The following is a 27,075-nucleotide window of genomic DNA, read 5'->3' on the forward strand; positions in this document are numbered from 1 at the left end:
CAGTCAAACCTTTTCTATTACTTTCTTCTAAAAATAAATAAGTAAATAAGTTTATAGACAAATATTTTGCAAACAACAGGTAACATCTAAAAATAAATGTCAATTTTCTGTAATGTGAAAATGTGTTGGTCGTTTAATAGAAAGGAGATTACTTCTTTTTAACTATGAGTCCTCTGATGCCTTCTCTCTACATTATAAGTAATGCTGATTTCGTGGACAAATATTAATAAACGTTTTAGGATTCTGCTATTGGAAATCTTGTGCTGCTAATGTTAGACTAACATTAAGTAATTTAAGTTGCCTATTACCTGCCTGACAAAACACAGACTGGTTTGTTATCCTCCCTGGTTTGTTATTCTGACCTTTTTTAGAAGATGAGTGCAACACTTGCCTTCGTCTTGAGGTTGAGGASTCTCCCCCAATTTCCACAAGTTTTCAAACATGGTAGAGTGGTCTTGCAAGGATGTGAGCCTGTTCTCTCAAGACCCTTGAATGCAGCATCTCTTGTCCCATGGATTTGTATGGGTCGAGCTCCTGCAAGTAATTGTGGACTTAGTCCTCACCCGCTGCTGGTAGTTTTCCTCCCTGAACCCTTTCATTAAGTGCAGAGGCCTRGGAGACCTTGTCAGTGGAGGCTCAGGCAAATAGTTGTTTCCTGTGCAATTTGGACTAAGTTCTTGGACTTTAACTCAATTATTCTGAATTTACGAAGATACTATAGATGTATTATTTCTATGCAGACTTTTTAATTAGGTCAAGCTGTGGTAGGGGTGCTAGGGTTTATAAAGTAAACTATTATGTGGCAGCTCATTTTCTAGACAACAAATTGCCTCTGTATCCTAAATGCTTCCATTGCTGGAAATACATAGGAAAACGATTTGTGGTTCGCTGAGTGTATACATTTGATTTTATTTTTCAGAGCAACTATGAAGTTCTAAAGATAATTTTGGTGTCACTCACTATGCACAGGTAGATATTCCTGTCATCCAACTCACGTAATTTGAGTTGCTGTTTTTGGCTCACTAACAGCGGATTAGATATAGGCAAATAAGTTCTTATTTACTTTACAAAAGAACCATATTATTTACAGCAAATACCATTCTTTGAGATGGGTTGTCTGTATGCATCGCACAGCCCAACTCCTGCCTTGCTGTTAGATGATAGAATTATTTCTGAAGTCTATAATGGCAAAGTAATAGGACTGACTGAGAATAAGTGTGCTTTATTTCCTTAGTTGAGGGCATGAGCATATTCAGGATATAGGTACTCTGACTGAAAGAATTTATATATACTCCAATATGTTAGGTGAAAGAACATCAACTTAGTAGGAAAACTTTTGAAGGACTAGGATTACAGGAACTCCAGTAATGTTATCTTTTTTTTTCTCAGTAGAATTTCTCCAGGAGTGACAGGTGTAAGGAAAAAAAAGCCTTTAATAATAAAAATTAATAACATCTGTAAGTAAATGTTGTGCAGCATGATGGGAAATACTGTTAATGGGGCCAAAAATTGCAAATCTTTTTGGAAAAAAACTATTGTCTTATTTTACGTATCTTTGAGGATAAAAAGTATGTAAAAAGAGTTCTGTCTCTAAGCTATATGCTAAATTTCAAACACATTTGTGTGATCTCTACATTCAGTTGGGAAGCACTGGTGTTAGCTTCTTCGTGGTTAATACAGCCCTATGTACTTGGGCTACAAATTTTGTGGCCTACAAATTGCTGTGCTAAAAGCAAGTGTGGTGACTGCGGGGAACGCCCGTGTCCCTCCCGCCGTCTCCGAAGGTGCAGCCGGCGCTTCCTCTTTGTCTGATTTAGTTCCTTTGGTTGGCACAGCGCGGAGACGGTCAGTGGCCCCGCAGTTAACTGTCAAAACTGCTGTCTCCGCTGAAGAGCCTGCTGATGCTTTTGCTAGCAGGGTCTTGTGAGCATGTGCAAAATGAAATGATTCCAACAGTTTTATTCCTTCTCCACAGAGGTACTTTCTGTTTTTTCTGGCTAATAAAATGGTAATACATTAATGTCTTGCCTTAACAGTGAAACATCTACTTCAAGACTTATTTTTCTTATTTTACTATTCATATTCTTAAGGTATTCTTTTTAGTTGCTTAAAAATTACTTTTATTCTATTTTTTTTAACTTCTATATACATAAATTCTATTGACAAATGTATTTCCTGAGTTTTCTATCTTTATAAAATTCTGTCTATTTTCATACACTGCTGAAATCTGTTAAGCAAGTTTTCACAGTACTAGTAAATATGATTGCTTAGTAGAAGAGGTCAAGAGCTTATAAATTGCTTTTTTTCAGAAAGTTGTTTTAGCAGAACCAGTCATCTTCCCTTCATCACACTTCTAAAAATCTGTAATACCTGTAAGTAGCAATGGCTGTCTATTAAATGTAATACTTCTGTATAGTTCTTAGGAGTGCTGATCTCCTTCAGAATTTGCTTTCTGAACAGGGTCTTCTGGTTTGGAAGTTTTGGATAGAGAGAGACTGGAGGGTACTATGCATTACTGTATTCCATTCCATGCTAGCTGACTTCAGCTGGTGCAGGCATACATGTGTTTTTCAAATCAGTGTAAAGAAAAAACATTGCTATGTGCAATACCTGCAAATGGTTATTTAGCAAATAATCTTCCAGAACTGATTTTAGTTATGTATTTCACTCTTCTACCTATTTTCTACCCATCTATAAGCCAGGATGTCAGGCTATGAATAATTTAATTTGTTTATGAATAGCTATTATAGTGCAAACCAAACAAACTACTTGAGTTAAAATCTTTTCTATTCAAAAACCTATGTTAATTTCTGCTGATATAAAATGATAATAACAGAAGATTTCTCTCATTCTAAGACTTATTACTGGCTATAAGGATAAAAGTTAAAATGCTACAGAAATAATACAGTACCTTGTTTAAATGATATTAAGTTTCATCTTTACATAGCTTTGGTTCCTCATGGATTTTTAAGAGTGGTTGCTAAATCTCAAAAGGTTCTAACTTTCATTTTGAATTAGTACTAAAAGTTCAGATGCTTTTTGGAACTTAGTCCAAAATATCTTTCTTCTTAAATTTGGCTTCTTACACACACACACACACACACACACACACACACAGGTATATATCTCTGAAGTTTTAAGTCTTAGCTTATTTGAAGGGCTTGGGAAACGTTTATTGTAAACTCTCACATCATAACTGGTGAACAAGGAGACTGAAGCGGTCATGTGGATTTTTTTTTTTCTTTTTCTTTTTCTATGAAATTGCTAGATTGGCTTAGCTGTATTATGAAAGAAGGTGCTGCAAGAGATCAGGTTTTGCTTCTAGGCAGCCTAGAGATAGCACTAGTATTCTCTTAGAGCTCAGGAAAAGAAAACTAATTTCCAAAAAAGACACACAAAAAAAGTCATAGTTAACTAGAGAAACCTAAGCTTAGCCTGTCCTGTTTAAAGGATCAATTCAATTTGTGTTTTTCCTGGGTTTGTTTTCTAGGGTAATATCCTGATCTTGCTGAGTCAGTGGAACAAGAACTTCACCCTGATCTGTAATTTTTGATAGATGGCTGCTACTTCATTTTCTTCACATTCTTAAACTGATTGTCTCATTGGCTGAATCATGGTATCAATTTCTTAGTAAATGTTTGCAAATAGTGCCATAAACAGATATTCTAATAAGTCATTTTGCAATACTCTTTWAAATAGAAAAGTGTATGAGAAGAGCATAATCACTCATATTTCCTCTTTCTGACTCTTACTGAAGAGATACATTCAGTTTCCAAATGACTGGCAAGAACAAATATCACTAGATGTTGTCGGTGCTGTGCTGACACACATGGCAGCTATTATCAGCAATGTAGAAATTTTTAGTGGCTGAATTAACTTCGTTACACGTTGTTTATTTTGGGACTCGTAATAAAAAGTGCTAAATCCTGTCTTAGTGATGTGTCTGAATTAGTGGAGGAAAAATGAGGAGATAGCCTTTCTTCCACCTAACAGCAGACAGAAGTATAATCTTGGAAGCGATTGAGAAYATGAAAAAAGCCTCAGCTCTGAGTGGCATGGCAAAGTGGCATGTCCTTCTGCAGTGTTGACAGACTAGTTCTGTAGGCTAAACTTAGCCTTTACTCTTAAGAATTTGGGAGAATAGTCRGGCCTAGGTGGTTAGGAAAGCAAACAAGGTATGTTACCACATATATGTGGGAGATAGGGTATCTTCCATTCTCTCTTCATTCCTAACTGTGTAGGTGTGAAGGAGGCCGTTTCGACCACAGTGTATTCTGTCTGGATGATGCAATAGAAAATAGYATTGCACTTTTTTTTTTCTTAGTAGCAAGGGAGGTCTGAATTCTGCATTTCTTTAAGAAATTGTTAATTGAATTACTTTAGGTTTATGATGGTGTTTGGGCAATCTGTAGTTGTTTTTGCTATCAGTATTAYTGATGTTTCTGCAAATACAGAAATACTTTTGTTGTGCTTTAAAGTACAACTTTCATATGATTTTCAATTCTTTTTTTTTTTAAATTTAGGATACAAAAATAGCTTCACTTGAACGCAATATAAGAGATCTGGAAGATGAGATACAGATGTTAAAGACCAATGGGGTTCTGAATACAGARGACCGAGAAGAAGAAATCAAACAAATAGAGGTTTACAAGAGTCACTCAAAGTTCATGAAAAATAAGGTACAGTCTACTAATAAAACAACTTAATGGTATTTGAATAATGTGAATAAAAGTTTTAACTACACCCTTTTCAACAAAAGCAACTCTCTGCATGCCTTCTTTTGCCTTCTTAAATCTGCAGTACATGATACTGAATAGCTATGGAAGAATAATATATTTTGGATAAGTAAAAATGCATTTATGTATTGATTGAGGAGAGATGAGGAAGAGGCTATCCTACCGCTACTTCTGCAGAAGCAAGTAAAATCCTGAGGCTTTATATTGTATTTTATGCATAGTGTTTTAATGTTTCTCTTCTAGTATTTTATTATGCACTTTAGTTCTTATGCTGGCTTTACAAACTGGTTCATAATTTTGACTTGCACTGTTTTTGCACAATTCTATAATAGCCTTGCAACAAGGACTGTTGTGCCGCAGATGATACCAAACTGTAGTTTTCCAGTATTTTTAGGACTTACAAGCTGAAAAATTGGTTCTTATACAGTTTCTTTCACATAAGGATCTCTAATTGTACAAAGATAATACTTACCTCTAGTTTATGTGTATGGTAGCTGAGCTGATCACAAGGAGATAGTACGTGTGTAGTAACATAACACATTTCCTTGATATCAAGCTCACTAAACAGAATTACTGCTTCATTATTTTAAAATATCTCAGAAGTAAAGCTTAATGCCTAAGCAGTGGTCCTAGCTGGATTTTTCAACTCCTTTACAAATTGCTTAGCTGCCCACTAGGTAAACATGAACACTCCAGCTGCTCTTTTTGTCAGTTCTAATATATTTTTTTCCTGATATTTGTGTAGTTGTCTTAAAATTTAATGAATATAGAYAATGTTACAGTTTATCATCGGCTATTACCACACTTCCATCTTGAGTGTTGTTTATGAAGCTTTAGTGTGCATGTGGAAAAAATCAATCTTTATTAAACCTTCAACAAACATATTTTTATGTTCAAAAGAAGTAATTTAAAGCTCTTAAGTGGCATTATCATTAGGAATGATCGTTATTTTACCCATTTAAATGTGGTTGATTTTGAGACTATTCAGTTGTAGTAATTTACAGCGAAACTCCTAAAACATCTCTGCAAATCTGTTGATATAAAAATTACGTACAAAGCCTAGTATTTTGTTAGCAACCTTCTAATAATTTTGGGAGGAAGAGCTCCASTATGTTTCTGTGACATAGAAGGCAGATGAATGAGAAGACTAAACATGCCATTGTTTCATTTGTCACAGTCTTCTGATCTTTGATAAATGTCACATTCTGATGGAACTTTTTCTTTCACCAGTCCTTTCCTTCCTCTTAAAATTGAAATTTGCAGCAGAAGATACTTTTCTTACTATTCAACTCAGAGCCTTTCAAGGTAGAAAAATATTTATGTAGCTGTCAGCAAACAGATCTTATTTTACTTGATCTTTTGAACCTGAGATTGTTGATAAATTCTCATAAAGAGAAGTCTTGATTGATGGCAAACAGTAGAACAAAGCTCTTCTCACAGTTATCAGTCTTAGGTGATATAATGCTCTTAATATTACACATTTGTTATTGAATTATAACTTATTTTAAATGTTCTTAAATAAATGGGAAGGTGTTAAATAGAAATYAATAGTCAATATTATTTATTAAACATGGATGGCATAGAATGCTATGATCTGTTCCTCTTAATTGTTTTTTAATAATATTCACTCCTTCCAAGTATAAAAGCTTTAAATCTGAATTAATGCAAARAGGAAAATTACAGCAATGAGAAAGAAAGAAAAAGTGCTTAATGTTTGGCTTTCCCACATGGGGACAGCTATCCTTGCTGTATGTTTGAAGGGAAAAAAGGTTGTCATCACTTGTGCAATACAGCAATTGTCAAAACAAGTCTTAAAGTTTTCATGATTATGGGATATAGAGCTTCAAATGTCTTTATTAAGCACCTGAGGARAGCATACAGGATCATGAGCCTTTCTAAAATAACTTCTGCTTTGCAAAACTGCTAGGGTTCTTTCTTTGCCTAGGAATCAGGTACTTGAAAGGACACATGCATTTTTCAGTTGCAGGTTTGCCCTCTAGAATTCAAGCAGCTCTTTGTGTTTTAGAGCTCCTGCACTATCTACAGTAATGAGTGTGAAAATCCAGTGATAGTTCAGTACAACCTCAGCAAATAAGAGTTCAGATGATGTTCAAGAATTGATTAGTCTTAAGTGAACTGTAGCAAGGCTCTCTGTAATTATTGTTTATCTGGAAGAACTTTTCAYGCTCTCTGTAGGAAGAGTGAAAGTTCTACGTGGCCCTCTGCAGTAAACACACAGGATAAGAACTATGGCATTTTTTTGCGGATGGGTCTGGAAATGTGATAAGCATTACAGACCTTGACCAATATTGACAGCGGAATCCGCAGATAGACTGTAGATTCTGAAGTACAGGTTAAGATAGGAGATGTCTAGAGCTTTGTTTCATTGCAACCACTTAACTTTTCACTTGCTTTGCCCTTYACTTAATTCCTTCACTTCAGTAAACAGTTATCACTTACTGTGTGAGACTGGATCCTTAGCATGTGTAAAACATAGCTTTTTTAATTGAATTATTGACTTAAATAGCCTATTATTCTTAACTTACACAGTCATCAAGGAAGGAGCTTTTTTTTTCTTTCTTCTTTTTTTTTTTATGATTATTTTTCCCTGCTTTTCCAGTTACCATATGTAATGTCATGTAAGATTTTGATGTTAAAAAAAAATAAGAAAAAAGAAATGTGCTTTCTGGAAATACTAGTATCTGAGGAACTGAAAGTTATGGAAGTGACAGAGAATGATAAACTGAGAAGGAAAACAAAGAAATTGGTTTTCAGCAAAGAAGGTAAAGCTAGATCATATCGGGATATGTTGAAAAGGGGGTGACAGACAAATTACGCGTATGAAATACGTGAGATAATGAGAACATTGCGCTCAGAGGACAAACGTAAAGTCTCTTGGATACTGCAGCATTTATRTCTGCGTTTTGTGGGTTATCTTCATTGTAGTCTTTACAAAGTACAAGACAGTTGTGTCCTTGGCTTTATATTCTTTTGTGCTGAGATCAGGAGATCTCACTGAGTCATTACTCTTGGCCTTCCACACCATTTAAGATTTAACAAATGGAAAATATATGCACATCTACTACAACACAGAAAATTATTGCAGGAAGTATTTAATTTTTTACATACAGTATTAGTGTATGCAGAACTTTTAACAAGCAAATATACCCAGGTATGAAAATTTATTTAAAAAAATGTGTGACTTATTGTTATGCTTTGAGTATTTTCGATTATTTTTTTTTAATTGAAGTTTCAATACATTTTCACCATTATAATTTATTTTAATAAAAAGCCAGCCAAAACCATGGTTATTCAACAGATATTTCTTTTTTCTTTTCTTTTTTTTTCTTACTCTGAGAACTGTAACACATGTTACAGTTAAACTCCTGGCAATTTATGGATCTAATAGCCAGAACATTATCCTGATGGACAGAATCTGTTTCTAAAAAAACATACCTGTAATGAAAATGGAGCTATTTTTTTTGGCTGATTATTTCTGAGTGTGGATTGTGTCATAGGAAAAAACAAGAAGAGTTTGAAGGAAAGATTAGGTGTCTGAGATGTTCACATGGGTCTTGTATAAAACGTGATGCAGTTCAGATTGTCTTTGGATTTACTTTTTGTCTTTACATCTTGTAGACAGATTTTCCCATTGTTCATTTTGTATACATTCTAGTCTTAGTTTCCGTACTTGCTTACATGTTCTGGCAAGGGATGGAAGATGATTTGCTTTCAAGAGAAAGTTTTCTCTAGCAGTTTCTTTRCTGCACTTTTATATTTTCCTGTCATCTGTTTTTTTCATATGGTCCTTCTTTATTTTTATATTTTCAGACTATGAAAGTGATTGCTTTTAGAGCCTGTGTAGGTTCTGATTCTATACAGTAGCTTGGGGTGCCTTGCCAAGTACCTTAACCAGCTAGGTAAATATAATGAGATTTATAGAGAGAAACAATATTGAGGTGTGCATATGGACTCCAGTTTTTGGATTATTTGGATTTAATTTGTAAGAAATGCTTGCAATGTAGAACAGAATAGAAATAATCAACAGTAAATATTTCCAATAACTTTTCCATCCATTATGTATTTCTGAAATGTGATTTAAAATGTTTGTGGATCTTTAGGATGTGGTTAGGTAGGATCAACCTGCTTCCCYGCCCCTGGTGGATTTTAAAATACCCCTACATTCAGGTCTCCTTGATTTCTTGTATCCCAAATCAGTGTTAGGATGCAACTGAAGTGACASAATGGGAAGAGCTCTTCCAGCATTTCTCTGGTGCCTGATCATTGCAAAATTGAAACTTGAATTTTAAACAAAAAAGTCTGGGCATTTCAATGATCAATAAAGCCTTGCAAATGTAAACTAAATGTGGTTTCTCTGGATCTGCAGATGTATTGAGACATTTTATTTCAAATAAGCCTCATGATAAAGCCGAACTCATCTGATGAGCAGTGTTATTTCACAGAACTTTGAAAAGAATGCTTATAGATCAGCTAGTTCACCATCCTTTAGCATGATTCTGTGTATTCTCCGGTGCTGTTCAGTTTCAAATATTCTAAATCCACCTCACTTTTGCATGCTGAATGCTCTTGCATTCTGTGGCTACCCCTCCCGCTTAACATAGTGGAAAGGAAAGAATAATCACAATTCCATGACATTTACTGATGAACCTTAAATTCAGAAGCTCCTTTTCAGAGAGTGAGTTTCTGCTATTTCCCTTAGGATACTTCTTTATTATCTTACAGACCTTTCACTCTGTGGAATTTGTTTTTTGTAACATTTTCCTCAGACTTCTCTTAAATAAATCTCTTTGGCTTGGTTTTCCTAATACCTGAGAATTTCATATGAACTGCTAGAGAAGAAAAAAGGAGACAGGATGGAGGGCAGCAACAAATTTGCAGGAAGAGTATGGTTAAAGCTTCACTGCTCTGTTTTCTTCTCCTTATTAAGATGCCTACTTTTCCTTATCAGTCTCCTAAAAACTTATAACTTAAGTCACAAGAATTGTACTGTTGGAAGAAGTGGACTATTGTGTTGAATTTATACAYGTATGAGAACTTTTCCTGTGTATATCTTCTGTCCTGCCCACTTGTTCTATTCTGGGTAAATTCTACTCAACTGAACTGGGTTCTATGGTGAATTTATAGGCTAAATCATCAGCTCTAGGCTTTAAGAGCTTGCTTTTAGTTTCTGGAAGAGCAGGAGCAATCATTTTTAAAGCAGGGCATTTTAAATCTCATGAAACTCAATGGAAGTTGAGTTAAAACTCAATCTTAATTTGCCTCCAGACTTTACAGAAGGCACCTTAGTTGCATTCTATTATGGTCATTCTCACCACTGAAATCTCAAGTGTAACTATGAATTGGAAATGAAATTAATGACCTAACCTTTTTTTGCCATTACAGATTGACCAACTGAAACAAGAACTCTCTAAGAAAGAATCAGAACTTCTTGCCTTACAGACTAAGCTTGAAACCCTYAGCAATCAGAATTCAGATTGCAAGCAACACATTGAAGTGCTTAAAGAGTCACTTACTGCCAAAGAACAGAGAGCTGCCATACTTCAGACAGAGGTATGGTATCTTCTAATCATAAAAGGCAATATACATATTCAGTTAAATAGTGTGCATCAAGGTGATGTATTTGTTACAATTCTGTGTAGAAACAAATGTGTTAAAGAATAATTGAATAGTTTAAAACTCTAAATGCCATATATATATATAGTACACCATACGTCTTTTTTTTTCTTAAGCATCTACTACAGAATTTTAAGAAAATGTTTAGGTGCCTGTTTCTCCTTGGCCCAAATGGGAGTTGGGGAAGCTGGACCCTAATGACTTGATAATTGATCACAACTGGCCCAAAGGATTATGTAATTGGGGTCAAAAGGGTAATCCACCTCCTAAGTGTGTGCATCTATTGTGGAAATTTTTATTGCTCTAGCTGTCCTTATTTCCTGTTCATATATTTCATTCCTTGTTTTTTCATCTAGTTTTCTTTTTGTTTGCTCAGGCTTAATGCTTCTCTTTTACTGCATATTTCTATTCTGAAGTGTGAAATGTATTTTGAAAGGCTCTGTTTGAATGGCACAGGATACCAATCTATGATTGTTGTTTCTAGAGCAACTGACATCTCTTCTAAAATACGAGTAATTTCATAGCCTTTAAAGTAGGTCAGTGCATTAGAGTTTTATGTATGTACCTACAAAGTCAGATCTTGAAAATACGGATGATGGGGAATATGTGGTTGAGATGGTTGTCACATATGATGAAATATATAAATTCAATGTTAAAGATGTTTTCCAATAGTTAATCTGCTGTGGTTTTAATAACTTTAATGTGAAGCACACAATACTGATTAYATTGATTCCTATTACAACTTTTTCGTTTTATATTTTTAACGTGTATGCCTTTTTTCAAGAAATGAAATATCTGTGAAAATCAGTTATAGTACTGATATAGTGCRCATAGTTTATATTCAGTGAATTATATAGTTAAGGTATATGGGAATCTTACAGTGTTCTTCAGATTTCTGGCTAACAAAACTCTAGGGAAAAAACAGAGTTAGCTTAAGCTCATCATTCTCATAGAAGCAAAAACAATATTTCTAAGATTCTGAATATCCCTCTGTGCCACATGTCTAATCCTTTTGTACGTTAAGAAGATACAGATGAAATCTTGGGATTTCCAATTTCTGTCTAGTAGGCTGATTGGCCAGCCAGCATATATATATACAATTCAAAAATTGTAATAAAGACAAGGCTAAAGCACCCAACAACTTTGGCAGATCCTAGTCTAGCAGTCTAGCTCTTGAGTATTTAATAAAGATTACCTATTCTAAATCTTTGGCTGTGCATGTCTGTTTTGCAAAGTTTATATTACCTGTCATGCTGCTGAGGATAGTGATGAATTCCAGTGGCTCTCCAATAATTTGATTTCCTAATCTTTTTTGAGCCTAGTACATATTCAAGGCAGTACAATATTTATTGCTGGCAGGTGGACAGTGGTAAAAAGAGCTGACTGCTTCTTCTGAATCTGCAGTGCTCTTGATGATGGGCTGCTGGGATTGTGCAGTTGTGATGGAAAACCAGTTGGTCTCTGACAGGTATTCAATTCCTCGTATCCAATTCCTACAAAACAATGGAATTAAGCTTGAACTGTTTACRTGAGAATTTAACTTAAAATTAGCTGTAATTGTCTATTGGTGTGCAGGAGACAATTGGTTGTGTTGCATCTACTTATTGTTAACCTCTTCGGGAAACCAAATGAAAGATTAATGTGAGAATAATCAGATAATTGGCTTGAATTTCTATAAGAACAGTAAATRAAGTCATTTAGTTTTGCCTAATATCATATTTGTGATAAAAGTGATTGTGATATTTTGTGCCAATAGTGTGTGAGTCTTCCAGCTTATAATGCAAAAATACCAGCAACCCCAAAACCAACCAACTAAAAAWCCCAGGAATGATATAGGTATAGGATTGGTGGAAGATATGTACAGTGTAGTTTCTACTCAGTGGAAGGTATTACCTCCTGATTTTTATTTATTTTAATTAAATCTTTATTTCTATATAATTCAAATCATTATCATAACAAGCCTTTATTTATGAATGAGGTAAGTCTATAGGCTGGGTGGGTGTTGCAGATATAAGAGACTTTAAAACAAAAAGCAAACAAAACACCTCACAAATATCCTCATGGTATTTGGTCTSAATTCGTTGTTTAACCTACTCAGGTATCCAGTTTAAAGTAGTTACCTCAGCTGCTTCCATAGGCAAAGAGAAGGCACTCTCAGTACCTCAGTATTCTCATTGATCTGATCTATTTTAGACACCTTAGAATAAATCACACTCTGAAAGTCTCAGTCTTTCATTTGATTGCGGAAGAGCTTGGACAGCTAAATTAAATTTGACTTGCACTTTAGACAAGTAAAATTAAGTGGAATGAACTCCCTCCGTCATAAAATATTTACAGACAGAATGGCAAAGGGGGCTGAGATGAATATAATAAAAGAATGTAAATAGATTTATGTGTGTATGTGGAGGGATATTACAAAAGACATTTTGGAAAGGTGATGAGGCAAAAGTTACACATAACTAGCTACATACATACAAAAATACTTCACATGGCATAGGGGAAGTTGAAAGAGAGAGGGAATATGGTAAAATCTTTTGATTAGGAAAATTCTCAGCTTTAATTGAATGCCCGTTTTTTCCACAGACTTCTGTCTTAATTACTTGTCTGTAAAGCACAGGAAAAATTTCCTACTTTTCAAGAGAGCACTCTTAAAGGATTAATGTGTTAATGGTTTGGTAAGAAGCCAATATGATTATTGTTTGTGATTGTAACACAGTAATTATTACTCTGAGAAGTTTTGAAACAGTGTATGTTCAGTAATAAAGTTTTTTATAGTCTCATGGTAGAGAGGGTAGTTAATTATGGAAACAATAGTAAGGGAAATGGATGATTCAAAACCTTAGAAGTCTTCAAATCAAAACTTGCATTTCTGTTAGATTTWCTTTAAATAAATGCAAGTTTTTGAGCTTTGTGCAGAAATAACTAGATGAAAATTTCTGGTATAGGTTATACAGTGTGGACTGTCTTTTTTTATACTTACGATGAAGAGAGTTCATCCTCTGTGAACTGAAGAAAGAGAAAAAAACTGTTGGGATCTACCAAAACCAAATTTGAACTAGTCATATGAAGGAATGAGGAGCTCCTTAAAAATATTGAGCTATCTAGTCTTGTTTGCTGGGATTCTTGCCTTCAGCCATTCATAAGAAATACTCTAATATAACCAGCGATAGGATTTGTCATAAATAGTTGTATAACTATGCAAGAATATTTACTTTCTCTAACGATCATGAAAAAGAGTGACAGATCTCTGTGTCCAAGCAATTTCACAGACTATAAATTAAAGATTCTTCAAGGCTGACATGCATGAACTAATGACGCCATATTATTATTACATAATTTTAAGACCCTCAGGGTTTTGCCGCACTCCTTATTGCTCTGCTGAACGCTAGGGAGCTTTCCTGGTTAAAAATGGTTGCCAGAAGTGTCTCCTCTTCAGAGACTATTGCATTACAACTTCCAGACTGGTTGTGCATCTTACAGAGAGATATCCTGTTAAACTTTGGGCATTCTGGAGAAATGTACTGAGGTGCTGAGCATCTCAAGAGCTGGGCAGCAGCCAGAATTTGTAGAACCCTGCATCTCTTCCTGTAGGCAGAATTTCTTGTTGCTTATAAACATTTAGACAAAACCAAAAATAACACACTCTTCATAAAAGCTTCAAGATGACAATATATTAAAGTTAGTTATTAATCCTGTAACAAACCCTGTATTGCTCATGGGATACAATAACTTYGAGGGCTCTTAGAGCGATCTTGTTCCTAGTGTTAGTCAGATGGGAAGAATCAAACCCTCGAAGTGTCTTAGAGTAAAACTTCCGCAGACTCCCGTTATAACCACTGTCAGTTTTATGTGGAATCTTTTTGGTAACCTTTTCACAAATATTAACTGCATATAACTCAACAGTGTCTTTTTTTTTTCAGTATTCATAGATATTCTGTATCTCAAAAGGACCTTTTACATTTCCTTTTAATCTTTATTTTGGAGAGACTAAGTTTGTCTGGGTATGATTCCAAGTATGAAAGGAGGTCCTGTATGCTTTGGTTCTGTTGTATATTTTGAKCTGTGTAAAAGAAAAAAACCGAAAAGCTCCTGCAAAAAATACAATCCTTGCACTGAGAGAGACTTGGTAGAGGAGAGGAGCTTTTTATAAACTAAAAATAAGACCTATCTTCGTGAAGACCTGAAAATGAAAATATTTACGTGGTGATGAGGCATGTGGCCTGCCAGTGCAGAAGGATAAGGAGTAAAAATACTGCTTTACTGGCTGAACTCTGAGGCTTGGGTTTGAAGCTAAGCTAATTCCTGGTGTTTTGCAGGAGAAATCCAGCTGACAGCAGACATAGCAGGTCTGGATTTCTGCAACCTGGAACTGACAAAAGATTTTGCCTCTTTAGTGCACCTGCATCTTCCAATTCCAGGCCTCAGGTTTTGTCTGAAGGGAGAGCAATAGCTTAGAGCAGCAGATGGGAGATGCAGGGCAAACAGCAGACTCCAGCAGGTGGAAATCATTAATGGAAGGAATTTTGTATTGTACAAGCTGTTGGTAGTTTCCAGATGAGTAAAATGAATAACATTTTGGCCTGCATTAAGCTATTCTCTTTCTGCATGTCCAAGTCTTAATTTTGCAGAATAGGTAGATTTTGTTAATTGTCGCTGCAGAATTTTATACTGTCCTAAAACATGCTCATAACATCGCTGGAAATGCTGCTCCCTGGAGGTGAAATATAACTATCAAAGGCCAATTCTAATCCTGAGCTGAGTAAGGTCTTGGTAGTTGCAGTGTTGACTTCCTGCCTCAATCGGATTACTTTAAAATCATGTTGTAATTAAACCAGTTCAATAAATCCTCTAATAAAATAAATCCTCATCAGCATCTCAGTTACTTCATAATAAGCCTTTTATTATTATTTAGCTTAATAATAGTACTCTGCAGACTATTTTCAGGTTTCTTTTTGAGCCAACAGCTGCATACTATGCAACAGAASGTCATTCTGCTTGATACTTCTCTATCTTGTGTTTCTTGTGAGATAGGTCTAATAAGGTATGAGGCTTAGGAGTAATCTGTTGGTGTCTATTATAATTTCTTGTAGTTCAGGTATGCTTGGAAGTTCACTAGTTTCACTTCTATTTGGAAAAATATTACTTCTTTAATCGTAGTTTTCAACGGAGCTCATTCTTACAGTTTGTTTCAATGGTCAGGAATGAAGTGTAAACAAAATACAATGATTCTTTGCTTAATCTTTGTAGAATGTTGGCTACTATTGATAAGCATGACTATTTACTGTATCTGTTATTAAGAAAGCTGATTTTCATGCATTTCTTATAATAGATCATCAAAAATAAGGGGACATCTGGATATTTTTGAGTATAGTTAATTTCCTTCCAACAGTGGTAGTTGGGTCAGATTTCAGATGTAATGGCGTTTTGTCATATGTTGTGAGATAAAAACAACAGTTCGTAAGTTGAGTGTAGATTTTAGCATGATGTGCTTTTCTCTGGGTTTCTGTTATCTTCAGTGATGTCAGTGGTTTCTTATTTTTATAGGTTTACTTGTCTTAAAAAACCTTCATCTGGAGTTTTCACTGACAGCTGAAAGAAAAAGATATAGTCCTGTAAAGCAATAACTATCGTGGTGGCCGGAGTTGGGAGGTCTGAAAGTAGTTTATTGCCAGTAGGAAAAATGTTTGGAACCAGTCCTTAGAAGGTTCCTCACCTCTGCTACGTGCATTTCGTTTTGTTCCATTTTAAGGGTATATATAATAGTAATGCCAAACTATGCAACCTTTTCCTACCTTAGTGTGTAGCCKTTGTTTTGATTCTCTTTTTATTAATGATGTAAAAGCTCTGAGGACAGATAAAAATGAGACAAGGTCAGGCCACTCCAGCTACAAAACATTGAAAATGTCGCTGCACTCTTTAGGGATACGGTTAAAAGGAAAAATATTAGACCGAGATTTTTCATTTGCTGTTGTGAAAAATCCGAAGATACTTACTTTTAAAATGAAACTGCATGCTTGCTCTAAAGTGGGAAGGAAATTAAGCACCACAAATGATCCTTATCAGTGATTTTTTTTAAAATAAGAAAGACTAATTTGTATACTTCAAGTWGAATATAGGTGGTACAGTTTTAGATTATATTAGAAAATTTTAACAATGATTGGCACTGCTGAAACTACTACTTATATCAACAGGAAAAACTTACGGAAATTCACGCAAATAACATTCGTTTTGGCTGGGTAACTCAGTGGAGCAAAACATTCATTACGTAAGCAATTCCAATATTTTAGCACTTTGTTACTGTACGATTGCTTTAGATTGTACACTGCCATTTTGCATTTGTGGTGGTTGAATGTTAACGAACTGTGAAATAGGTAGATGTCTACAAAGACACTTTGTAAATTGTGAGCATGGTCCTGTCAATRAAATTAATGGATTAGAAACATATGTAACGTCTGTACTGTAACTGAATATTGAGGTGTTGGATATACATGTATTAATATTGAAAACCTAAYGAAAATGAAGAGAAAAGGTGGTTATGGTAGATATTTATTGCAATCTGGTTTGCTTTTAAACAAATCTGTTTATAGAGAAGGGCTGTAAAATGATTGACTTCTTGGCAGTTCCTTGCCTGCACAAAGGGCAAATAAAAGCAGACAGCACAGAATAATTGGAACAAAACCACAAACCCTTTATTTTACTTTCTATTACAATGTTGATATTGAATATATTTGAAATATAAATCTGTTTTTAATTTTACAATAATAATAGTATAACTAAAGTTATTTTTCTCTGACATTTGTATTTTTCTAAGTTAACGTTTTACTTTAAGATTGTATTTTTCTTTTGTTTTATGATTTTCTTGTTTCAAATCAGGCTGAGACAGATATTCCAGTGTGGTCTCTTAGCTGTACAGCCAATGCATTGTTCTGTTATTTTGCTTTGCGTGCAAAGGAAAGATCACCCACAGCTTTAAGGGAAACCAAAAACCCCAAAACAAAAAAATATCAAAACCAAACCACCGCTATTCTGGAGGCTTGTATACCATTTGCTCTCCTTTGAGTAGAAAAGGGAAGGGCTAAGTAGGGCCTTTTGTACTATGCTGCTCATCAACATTGTCTGGTCTAAGTCTGACCAATGCAGAGTCACAGCTTTCTTGACAGTGTGTTACATGCTTCAGGTCAAGTTTTGTCTCAGGTGTGGAATTTGCCACCTGTTTCACTTTTTACACAGTTGTGACTTTCTGGTGGCCCCTCTGRCAGTTTTAGGACATGAGAGAAAAACATAGCGGCAAGGCAGAAAATTCAAGGAGTTAAACTGAGAGAACGTCTAGATTAGCAAAATGCTAACTGAATTGGCGCATGAAAACAACAGGGAAAAAACTTGCTTTATTTTTAGGTCTTAACTCTTTTCAAAATGGTCAACATGCTAAGATTAATAAAATTTGCTTCCAATGTAGCCACTGAAAAGAATGCTTTGCCATTTCTTGAGATCATTAAAATTACATCATGTTTCTACCAAGTGCCTCTTGTTCCTTGAACTGTTCTAGTAATAGTAAGTTTATTGAAAATTTACTAGAACTGAAGACGGATATGCCATATGCTGGCAATTTCCAAGGATGCTAATCTCGTTAGTCAGAGAGCATCAGTCATCAGGGGAATGTAATTTTTTTTTTCCTGTCTKCTCCACTCCTGCAGGAAATACAACCTTTCCTTTTGTTGGTCTAATTATAGAATATTGCCTGTATAGGACATGTATTTAGGAGGTGTTTAGAGTGTTTATCTTTCTTACAAAGATACAATTTATGATATTAAATTAGTGATCTAATCACTGGTTTTAAAAAGCCAGTGTACATAATTTGGTATCCACGGAAACCTGGTTTGTCAAAACTTGTGTCGAAAGCTTTGTCTTTTGCATTGACCATGTAAGGCCTTATGAGAAGTAGCAATTCAGTTTTGGTAGTGGTAATAACATATCTTAAAATATTCTAGTGTTGTTAAAGCCGTACCTTGCAAAGAAAACTATTCTAGGATATAGCAAWGATAAATTAATACTCTGGGCAGATAATTTCCATAATAATTGAACATTATAAAATTGCTGTTACCAATATCTGCAAGGAGGTTATCCAGTTACACTCAAGTTGTTCAGTGGTGCATGGTGGTGGGAGGTTGAGATGCAACAGGCAGAAGCTGAAACAAGAGAGGTTCCAACTGGGTATAAGGAGAATAAAGATAATGAAGCCTGGAGCGGAGGCCYGGGGAGGCTGTGGAATCTCCGTCCRTAGAGGTTTTCGAGACCTGACTGTTCAAAGCTCTGAAAGATGTGGTCTGAATTCAGTGTTGACCCTATTTTATGCTGGAGTTTGGACTAGAGACCTCCTGAGACCCCCTTCCAAAGCAAATCATTTTTTGATTTTACAAATGAAGCTTTTTCATATCAGTGTGCAAATACATATAATAACGCTCTCCCAAAGATGTGTGTTTTCTGCTTTGTATGAGTTATATACTAGCATTCATTCATCCACAGGAAGATTGTGTGTATGTATATATGTGTGTGTGTGTATGTATATATATGTGTGTGTGTGTGTGTGTATATTTCAGATTGTGTTCTTGATAATAGCTTTAAAATTTATGTCTTTTTTGAAACACTTATTTTCTAATAAAAATTTGAAATGGAATTGTTGCCTGAGGAAAAAATAACTGGAAGAGTGGAGTGTTCCATTTGTGGGGCCTGTAGAAAATACTGCTCAGAGACAGGAAAACACAGATGAAAAGAAAATGGGAGAGATGAAAGAACAAAGATAAGGGCTGTATACTCAATGTGTAAAGATTTTATGCAAGTTGTTTGAAGAAATAATTTAATGAACATTAGGTTTATTTTACTGTCAAAACACTTCTCATTTTCATCCATTTTATTTAATTAAAATGATAAACAATTGTTTACTTTTTTCCCAATTCTTAGATTTACAGAGGATTACCTTGTTGCCATTTAAAGCAATATTCAATTAGATTTAATGAGGTTTTTTTTAATGGAGCAAAAGTTACTGTGGTAAGATATTTTAAGCTTCAATTAAGCTTGAGTCTAGTGGATAGAAATTATTAGAAAAATGTAAGTACTGTTAGCTATTAATTTAAAAACTTTGCCCTGACTGGAGAGATTTTGAGAGGATCTCTGGCACTTTGATATRATTGCTTCAGAAATGATTCTTTGTATTCTCTAATTATTGCTTATGTTATAACAGAGCCTAAAGGCCCCAGCTGGGATCCTAGTGTATTGACATAGTACACAAAGCGTGCAAAGAAAAATCCTCCTCAAAAGAGTGTTGAAATTTCAGCAGATGGGGGGAACATAAACAACGAGAACACAAAACAACTGTAGATATTATAATTATCATAATGCCTATTAGACATAAGCACCCACTTCAAAACTGTTAAGATTTTGTACATATCGCTATAATGAAGTTTGAGGAAGTTACTGTGCATGTTTTTGCTGGGAGGTTTTTTATGCTTACGGAACAGAGAGAAAGGACCAGAGCTGCTTCAAGGACAGTGAGTTATTATGTCTACTGACTGAAGAGAGGTGGGGATCAATGTCTTGATGAATAAGCCGCGAAAGGCGTAAGGGCAAAGCRAAGCAGCTCTGGTGGCTCCGCAGGGGAAAGGAGGACAGGACCATGGCTGGCTGGTGTGCGGTGTCTGCTAGCTCAGCATAAACGTGAAAGAAGATACCAAATCATCTGTGAGGTTGACCCTAGTGCGGGGAACATCTGGATAGCAGTTGCTATGCAAAGGTAGGGACGATATAGACTTTTACTTCTAGACTGTACTAGTGTACGTTTTGTATATTGGTGGGTAAGAATGTGATTCAGAGTATAATGTGGGGCAGTTCAGCCTCTCTGCTGGAACTAAGGTTAAAGACAGCAAGTTTTTTTTCTTTTTTTGTCACTGATTGAGTTTGAGGACACTTTTCAGTGAACAGGTTTGCTCTTCCTAACATAGACATCAGAGTTCTTTTCGTAGCTAACACCCAGTATTGCTCTTTAATCAAGCCTGCTGAAGGTTCAAAGATATATTCTCAGCCTGCCCGCTAGGGTAGTCCTCTAGACAGAGGAAAAATTACACTCTCAGCAAAAGCAGAGACTAATAAAAGAGGAGAAATGTCCAATGTGAAATAGGGAAGCTTCTGCATTTTTGGTGTACCAGAAATCTTGAGAGGCTCATATTGGAGATGGCGTTTTGATTCTTTTTTTTTTTGGTAGTATTCTGAATATTATTTTCGTTATACTTTGAGTTTTAATAAAAAAAATCTTTTATAAGGAAAGATATCTCTAGTTTTTGATAATGTAGTGGAAAATGAAAGCAAGTTTGTGGAAGATCAACAGTTTCACAGTTGACCTGCTAATACTTACAGAAACCTCTAAATAAGATCAACTAAGGCRAACAAAAGAAGCTATAAACTTACATTGTACCAAGTAATAATATAATGTAATTAAGTAACATTTTGCCTTTATACSTAGTATTTTTCACACTTAAAAGTCGTCAAGTAATGCAGACTGCTAGAACTTTTGAGATTTGTCACTGTTGTAGGTAAAAGATATTTATAGATTCTTTTTTTCCTGCAAAAGAAGMAGCAGCAATTGTGTTTTCTCCCGAATAATTTTATTCTATCATTACTTGGCGTATCTTCTGCTAGCTCGTGCTGTGAACTTAATGAAATTCCAGTTCTGTGGCATCCCTTTTTTTCGTTTGTTTGTTTTTTTGTTTTCTGTTAGAGTGAAAGAGGATTTTTTTTTTTTTTTTTTTTTTAGACTGGGCACTATAAAACCTGGATATGAAAGTACTGTTTCTTTTAGACAAGCAAAGGTAATGCATGTGTGGCAAAAGCTGTCTATCTGAAGCAGATTGGTATTTCACAGCTTTACCTTAGTAAGCCATGGTAGCTAAGCTGTGTAGCCTTAAGGCTTTAGTGTATAGAAGTCCTTGTGAACTGGCTGGCACTGACATGTGGGAACAATCTTAGTTTGCAGTCGTAGGGAGGAATTGTAGTTCTGCACAGTGAGCCATGAAAATAGTGGTCTCACACTTGAAAAGAAGCTGAGTGAAACAACTACTGTGTATGATAGCATCAAGTTAAATAAGGATATTAATGACCTTACAGCAGAGATTTTTAAAGATACGTAGTTAATGAGAAGGCTTTGATTTTAATTTAATTAAAATGCTCTCAAAGGATCTCAGCATCTCAGGGTGCTAATTAACATTTTCTCAACTTGTATAGCTAAAAAAGTGATTGTAACAAGGTTCTGAAAGCTGTCTACTTTGAAAAATGTTCTTTTTACATTTTTGGTATTGGAAGCGGTTACAATGGTAGTAAACCTTTGAGTCAGCTGACTGTATTGCAGCTTTTTTTCTTTTGCAATATCACTTCCATTTTTTTTCCTCTGATGTTTTTCTTGTGATTTTTTAAGTATGGCATTAGAATTTAAATCTTAGCTCTTCAGACAAATACTTTGTTTGCTATATACAGTATCGTGTATTTTCACTGCTACGACTGGTTAAACTATTTCTATGAAAGAAAATTTGTAAGGCAGTAATATGTGCTAAAGAAATGCCATTATGTGGCATTAAGTAATTTGAATTTGTATAACTGCTTTTGGTTATTATCTACTCTGTGAAATATAACGAGGAAAGTGGCTTGCTCGCTCTGTATTTCTGTGTTGAATGGGTACACTTTTGCAAATTATCAGATCATTTGTATCTTTTCTCAGTGTTCATTGCCATACTTTTGAGAAAGAAGTGTGGGACAGTCAAGATCTGCTGATGTTGTTACAGTCACCATGTATTGTAGTTTTCTTTCCCTTTAGATATAAGGGAATTTTTGGTACCCTTGGCCGTTCCAACAGCTGCTACTGTCACAAAGCTCCATTTGTGTACTGATGGATTTACGCTGTATATTCTTTGCCACAAACTTATAGAGTCAAAGGAAAATAGTGTAAAAAGAGCTTGGAACTGTGGAAGAAGCTACTATGGAAGAGCTCTGTGACAGGGTCATAAGGGATTTGGAGAGCTACTTACACATTCTCTTAGTCAGCAGAGTTCTGCTATGATTATGTTAGAAATGTTTTTAAGTACCTTGTAGATTTAAGCCTTAAGATAAAATCAAGGAGTTAAAAATCAAGTATTTGGAGAGTTTTGAAAATATTGGCACTAGTGTAAAGTTGGATTGAGGAGCAGATCAGAAGATAGGAATAACGTAATGGGTAAGAATGTTTTGATTTCTGTTTCTACAGAGATTCTCTGGATGCCTGTTTTAGCACAAAGGATCAAATTGGATTTACAGATGCAAACCTTAATTTTGTCATTTTATACTGTGTGTTCTTGATTTTTGCAAGCTCAACCTTTTAAAATAGGTTGTTTTCATAGTCATATATGTATATACTGTGAATCATCGTTGCCTTTGTTGATCTTCCCTTCTGCTATTTTCTTTCAATCGAAATAAGTTTGATGCCAGTAAGGTGCATGTCAGATACTCTTACCAGAGATGGTTAGAAGTAGGCTGAAACACTGCTGCAGATGTTGCATTTATGAAGGATATTTTTGTTCTCATGTTCTTCTGCTTTTGCCTCTCAAAGTCTTATCTCAGGTCAAACAAGCATAATGGCTATTCTTTAAAGACTACTTTTTTCTAACTGCCCCTATGGTGTGAGTTCAGGATCAGTGCAGGGTGGGAAAGACTGAGGAACTTGTAAATAAAATCGTTCTGGATCATGTTCACTGCATGCTCATTTCCCCCTTTAAGTTGTTTAAACTATTGAAGTTCCAAGAAAATACTTAAAATACTTTCCATTAGTTTAATTACTTTTACACTGTATCATTGACTTATTGAATTGGTGTCAGTTCTGAGCACCACCTGAGTAAGTCTAAATTGTATTCTGGAATTGATTTTATGTCTGGATTTGATTATAATATTCATAAATATAAATACTATAGCTAGTTTCCTCTAATGTCTAATTGAAATGAAAATCAATATCTATTTTATCTCCTCATTTCTGTGTATTTATAAGCTTTTGCAAGAATAATATTTTAATGKTTTTTAAACGTGGGTGCTGTCTGTGGATCAATTTAAAACACTTTTGTAACAAGATGGGAGGAGGTTACTGCCTGTTGTAAAACACAGTGTTTTTCAATAGTAAATTTGGAGGAAGATGCCAGTGGAAATTTTCCTTATGGTGGGCACTAATGTTGCCTTAACATTTTAGGACAAATATAAAAGAARGGAGGAAAATAATTTCTCGTAGAAATTACTAGTACCAGTGATAGAAAGTAGATTYCTTTTGTCTTTGCATTTCTGCAAAAATGTTCATGATACTTGCTTCCCATATCTGATCTAACAAAAGCTATTACTGTATCTGGTCTGTGGCTTGCATGGAAGATGGATTAGTACTGGAAAGACTTGCATGCAGAACGGTCTTTCATCTTAAAATTTAGATATATAGCAAAGGTGTGTAAAAAAAATAAAAGGAGTCCTTACAGGGCAAGCAAGGGGAGAGTAGGAGAAAAGATGCACAGATCTGTGTGAGCGCTACATTCTGCTTCACTGATCCTCTACATTATCTTGGACCTCTGAAACATAACATAGTTCACAGTTTTGCTGGACCTCTGCACTGCACTATTTCAAACAGAATGTGTATTTTGTGCCTTCATATATTTCCACAGTTATTTTTCTCTTTGAATATTTATAACTRAACTTTTCTGCCGCATGTGTAGTAAAATTCCTGAGATTAGAGTGCATGAAAATAGAAGATTTCATACAGAAAGTGTAAAGTCCCTTAAGTCTTTTCAACACCTGGTCAGATCTGTTTATTTGAGTTGCAATTATGTAATATTTTCCTTTGATTMATTTAGCCCATTTTTGGTGTAAATGAAAAATTGCATATTATTCCTTTGGCTGGAAAAACTTCAATTTCTTCATTAATAGATGCATATATTTAGTAAGACATTTTATTGAAGAGCTAGTTAGTCTTTCTAGAGTCATAGATGATACRTGATAAAATTGCTTTACTCTTACTTTTTACATCTGGATACTTGATATATATATATTTTAATTAGCTTTATTTTCCTGTAAATAAGGTTCTGGCTGACCTTTCAATGCAAGAATTGGTTTGCTTCCTTATTTATTTTGACATGTTGCCAATAATTGCAAAAAATGGAGAAGTTGGCTTTATTTTATCCCATTTTAGTATTTTGATGCATGGTTTCATAAAAGTTGTGGTAAATACAATAGTACATATTTAATATAGCATGTAGGTTTATGCTTTCAATAGACTGGAAACAACTGCGAGTAGTTTTCCTGAGCATAACCATAAACATAAGTTTATCCTGCAAAGTGCCAGGCCACAAATAAAGACAGGCACATGTGTGGTCAACCTGCCCTCTGTTTTTAGGAAAAGTACCACTGGACCAAATAAGGTAAGTCTCAGTCGGGCAGGAAATCTTTGCCAGACTTGACGCAGGCTCGTGTGCATTGGTGACTCATGGTTGTTGCCTAGTCCTGCAGCTGGGTTGGTTTATGATCCGTGCAAAAGTTCAGGCTTATTTGCAGCAAAGTGCCAATGCTTCTGTCATCTTTTTCTCTTCCAATATGATTCTGTGTACCAATGGTTGACTTCCTGTAATAAATTTTGAAACAGTCTATCACATACTTAATGTGAGTGTAGGTTAAATGATGTATTTTTTCCTAGAGGAAGACTGCTTTCAAGAATTGGTAAAATATGCGAGAACGTTTTGGTACCAAAGTTTTTTAAAATGACTACTTCTGTGTAACGGCAATCACCTGTCGTTTCTCCTCCTGTGTGAGGTTAAATTATGTTTTAGACATGAATTTGAATTTGCAAAAACCTTCAGTAAAAATCTTCAGTTGGAAGATCTACAGGAGGCTGTTATGTTTTGAAACCTTTTGAATGTCTTGTTTACTATAATGGTGATACATACTTGTTTAGGAACTTTTAGAGGACATGTTTTGGAGTGTTTGTCAAAAACTTGCTAAGTTAGCTTTATCGTGTATTTGTCAAATAGCTCAATTTTACAAACAAGGATACTCAAATTGGTGCAACTCATCCAAGATGGTTGGAAATAGCAGAAGAATTGAGGCTATAATTTGACCTGATTTTCAAGCCTGTGATTAGGGAAACTAGGATCAAATTCACTCTTGTATGACATATTAATTTCTTCTGTACCTAAATTAATCASAAGCAGTGTTGTACTTATTGTGAAAATATGATCTGTTGGACCTTACTGGGATCTGATAARGACTTTTTACGGTGAGGTGTGAACTGCTTCTACCAGCGACTGCACAAAAACATCTGCTGTTGATGCTGCTGGGGTGCTGAATATTTGTGTAGTTTCCCAGTGATTTCCCAATAGTTACGACTATTTCTATCAAGCACTAACATTTCTTGGTCTGTTCTTTGTGAATAGACCACCTAGTCCTAAAACCGTGTACCAACATATGTTCTGATTCATACTAATATACTACTTACTTTTAGCCTCTTTTTGATTTTAGCTAGGGTAATTCCATTTGCAAGATAACTCATCTTTAAGATATTCTTTGCCTTATAGAACCATGTGAGAGACAGACATTTATTTCTCTTCACAGTGGCTTAATATGGTTTGGAGTTATTTTCTGAAAATATTAGAAATTAAGTTTAGAAAAAACTGTTAACAAATGTATTGATGAAAGGAAAATACATATAACTAGTTAGTAAAGCACAAAAATAGTAACGGATAAAAGTGAATATAGCATGATGCCATGATAAAGGGCAGATTGCCCCATTTTTCCCTGTGTGCAAGTCTGATTGAGCTTCACTGGCTTTCAGATTATATGGCTACTTCTCAAATTGTCTGACGCTTTAAACATGTTTTAAACACAAACTGAGCATGTGTTCTCATTGGCAGATTTCTTTTTTTCTTCCTTTTTTCTGTTGGATTTATGGGGTCATCAGATGGGATTATAGTCATTTTTGTTGATTTCACTGTCACTGAACACACCACATGTTCATTCTTTGAGAATAAAGGAAATATTCTGGATGTCTCTAACTAGAGTTTCCCTTGTATTTTGTTTAAACATTTGTAATTTTTATGGGTGTGTTATCCCCAAGAAAAGCCGTGACTTGTATTAGTAAAGCTTTTCCCTTTACTTTTTTTTTTTTTAAAAAAGTTGATAGTTTGATTTGAAATGTGACGGTCTCCTTTGTTCTGAGTCATATAATTCTTAAGCATTTTTTAAAAGTATTTCTCTTTTGCTGTCCCTGGAAAACTCTCTATTTGAATACTTCATGTCTTTAGTGACTCTAATTCTTTTTGGGGAGGTGGGAGACTTGAATAATCTTTGTTCAACTTCATTGTGAAAAGGAGAGTTTAAACATCACTATACAAAAATTCTTACTGCTTATCCCATGAACAAAAACATAGGATAGCTAGGGTGTTAGGACCTTCTAACTTTCTCTTATGCACTGCTTTTTAYGCTCAGCTGTAGTTGCTGCATGCGCATCTCTGTGACTTAGGGCAACTTTGGGCATACCAGTCCTGAGAAGTAGTGTGAAGGTGCAGGATCCTCCTGTTCCAGTGTGGTGGAAGTGTGTGTCCTTCTTGTTGTAGTGCCAGGCTTGGTGCTAGCATGTGTGTTTTCCGTGCTTAGTGCAGGAGGGATGAAA

General features: G+C 35.1%; 1 protein-coding gene across 1 annotated transcript in view; it reads left to right on the forward strand.

Moving 5' to 3' along the window:
- ERC2 (ELKS/RAB6-interacting/CAST family member 2) overlaps window positions 1-27,075 on the forward strand; it is a 499,935-nt gene that overhangs the window by 107,607 nt on the left and 365,253 nt on the right. Inside the window, exons 5-6 of the mRNA XM_085302360.1 lie at window positions 4,524-4,679; window positions 10,140-10,307. Of these exons, the coding sequence (XP_085158486.1) occupies window positions 4,524-4,679; window positions 10,140-10,307 (324 nt within the window). The remainder of the gene's footprint in view (window positions 1-4,523; window positions 4,680-10,139; window positions 10,308-27,075) is intronic.

Source organism: Rhea americana, unplaced genomic scaffold (assembly GCF_003343005.1).
Source record: "Rhea americana isolate MKP2758 unplaced genomic scaffold, rheAme1 scaffold_19, whole genome shotgun sequence".
NCBI lineage: Eukaryota > Metazoa > Chordata > Aves > Rheiformes > Rheidae > Rhea > Rhea americana.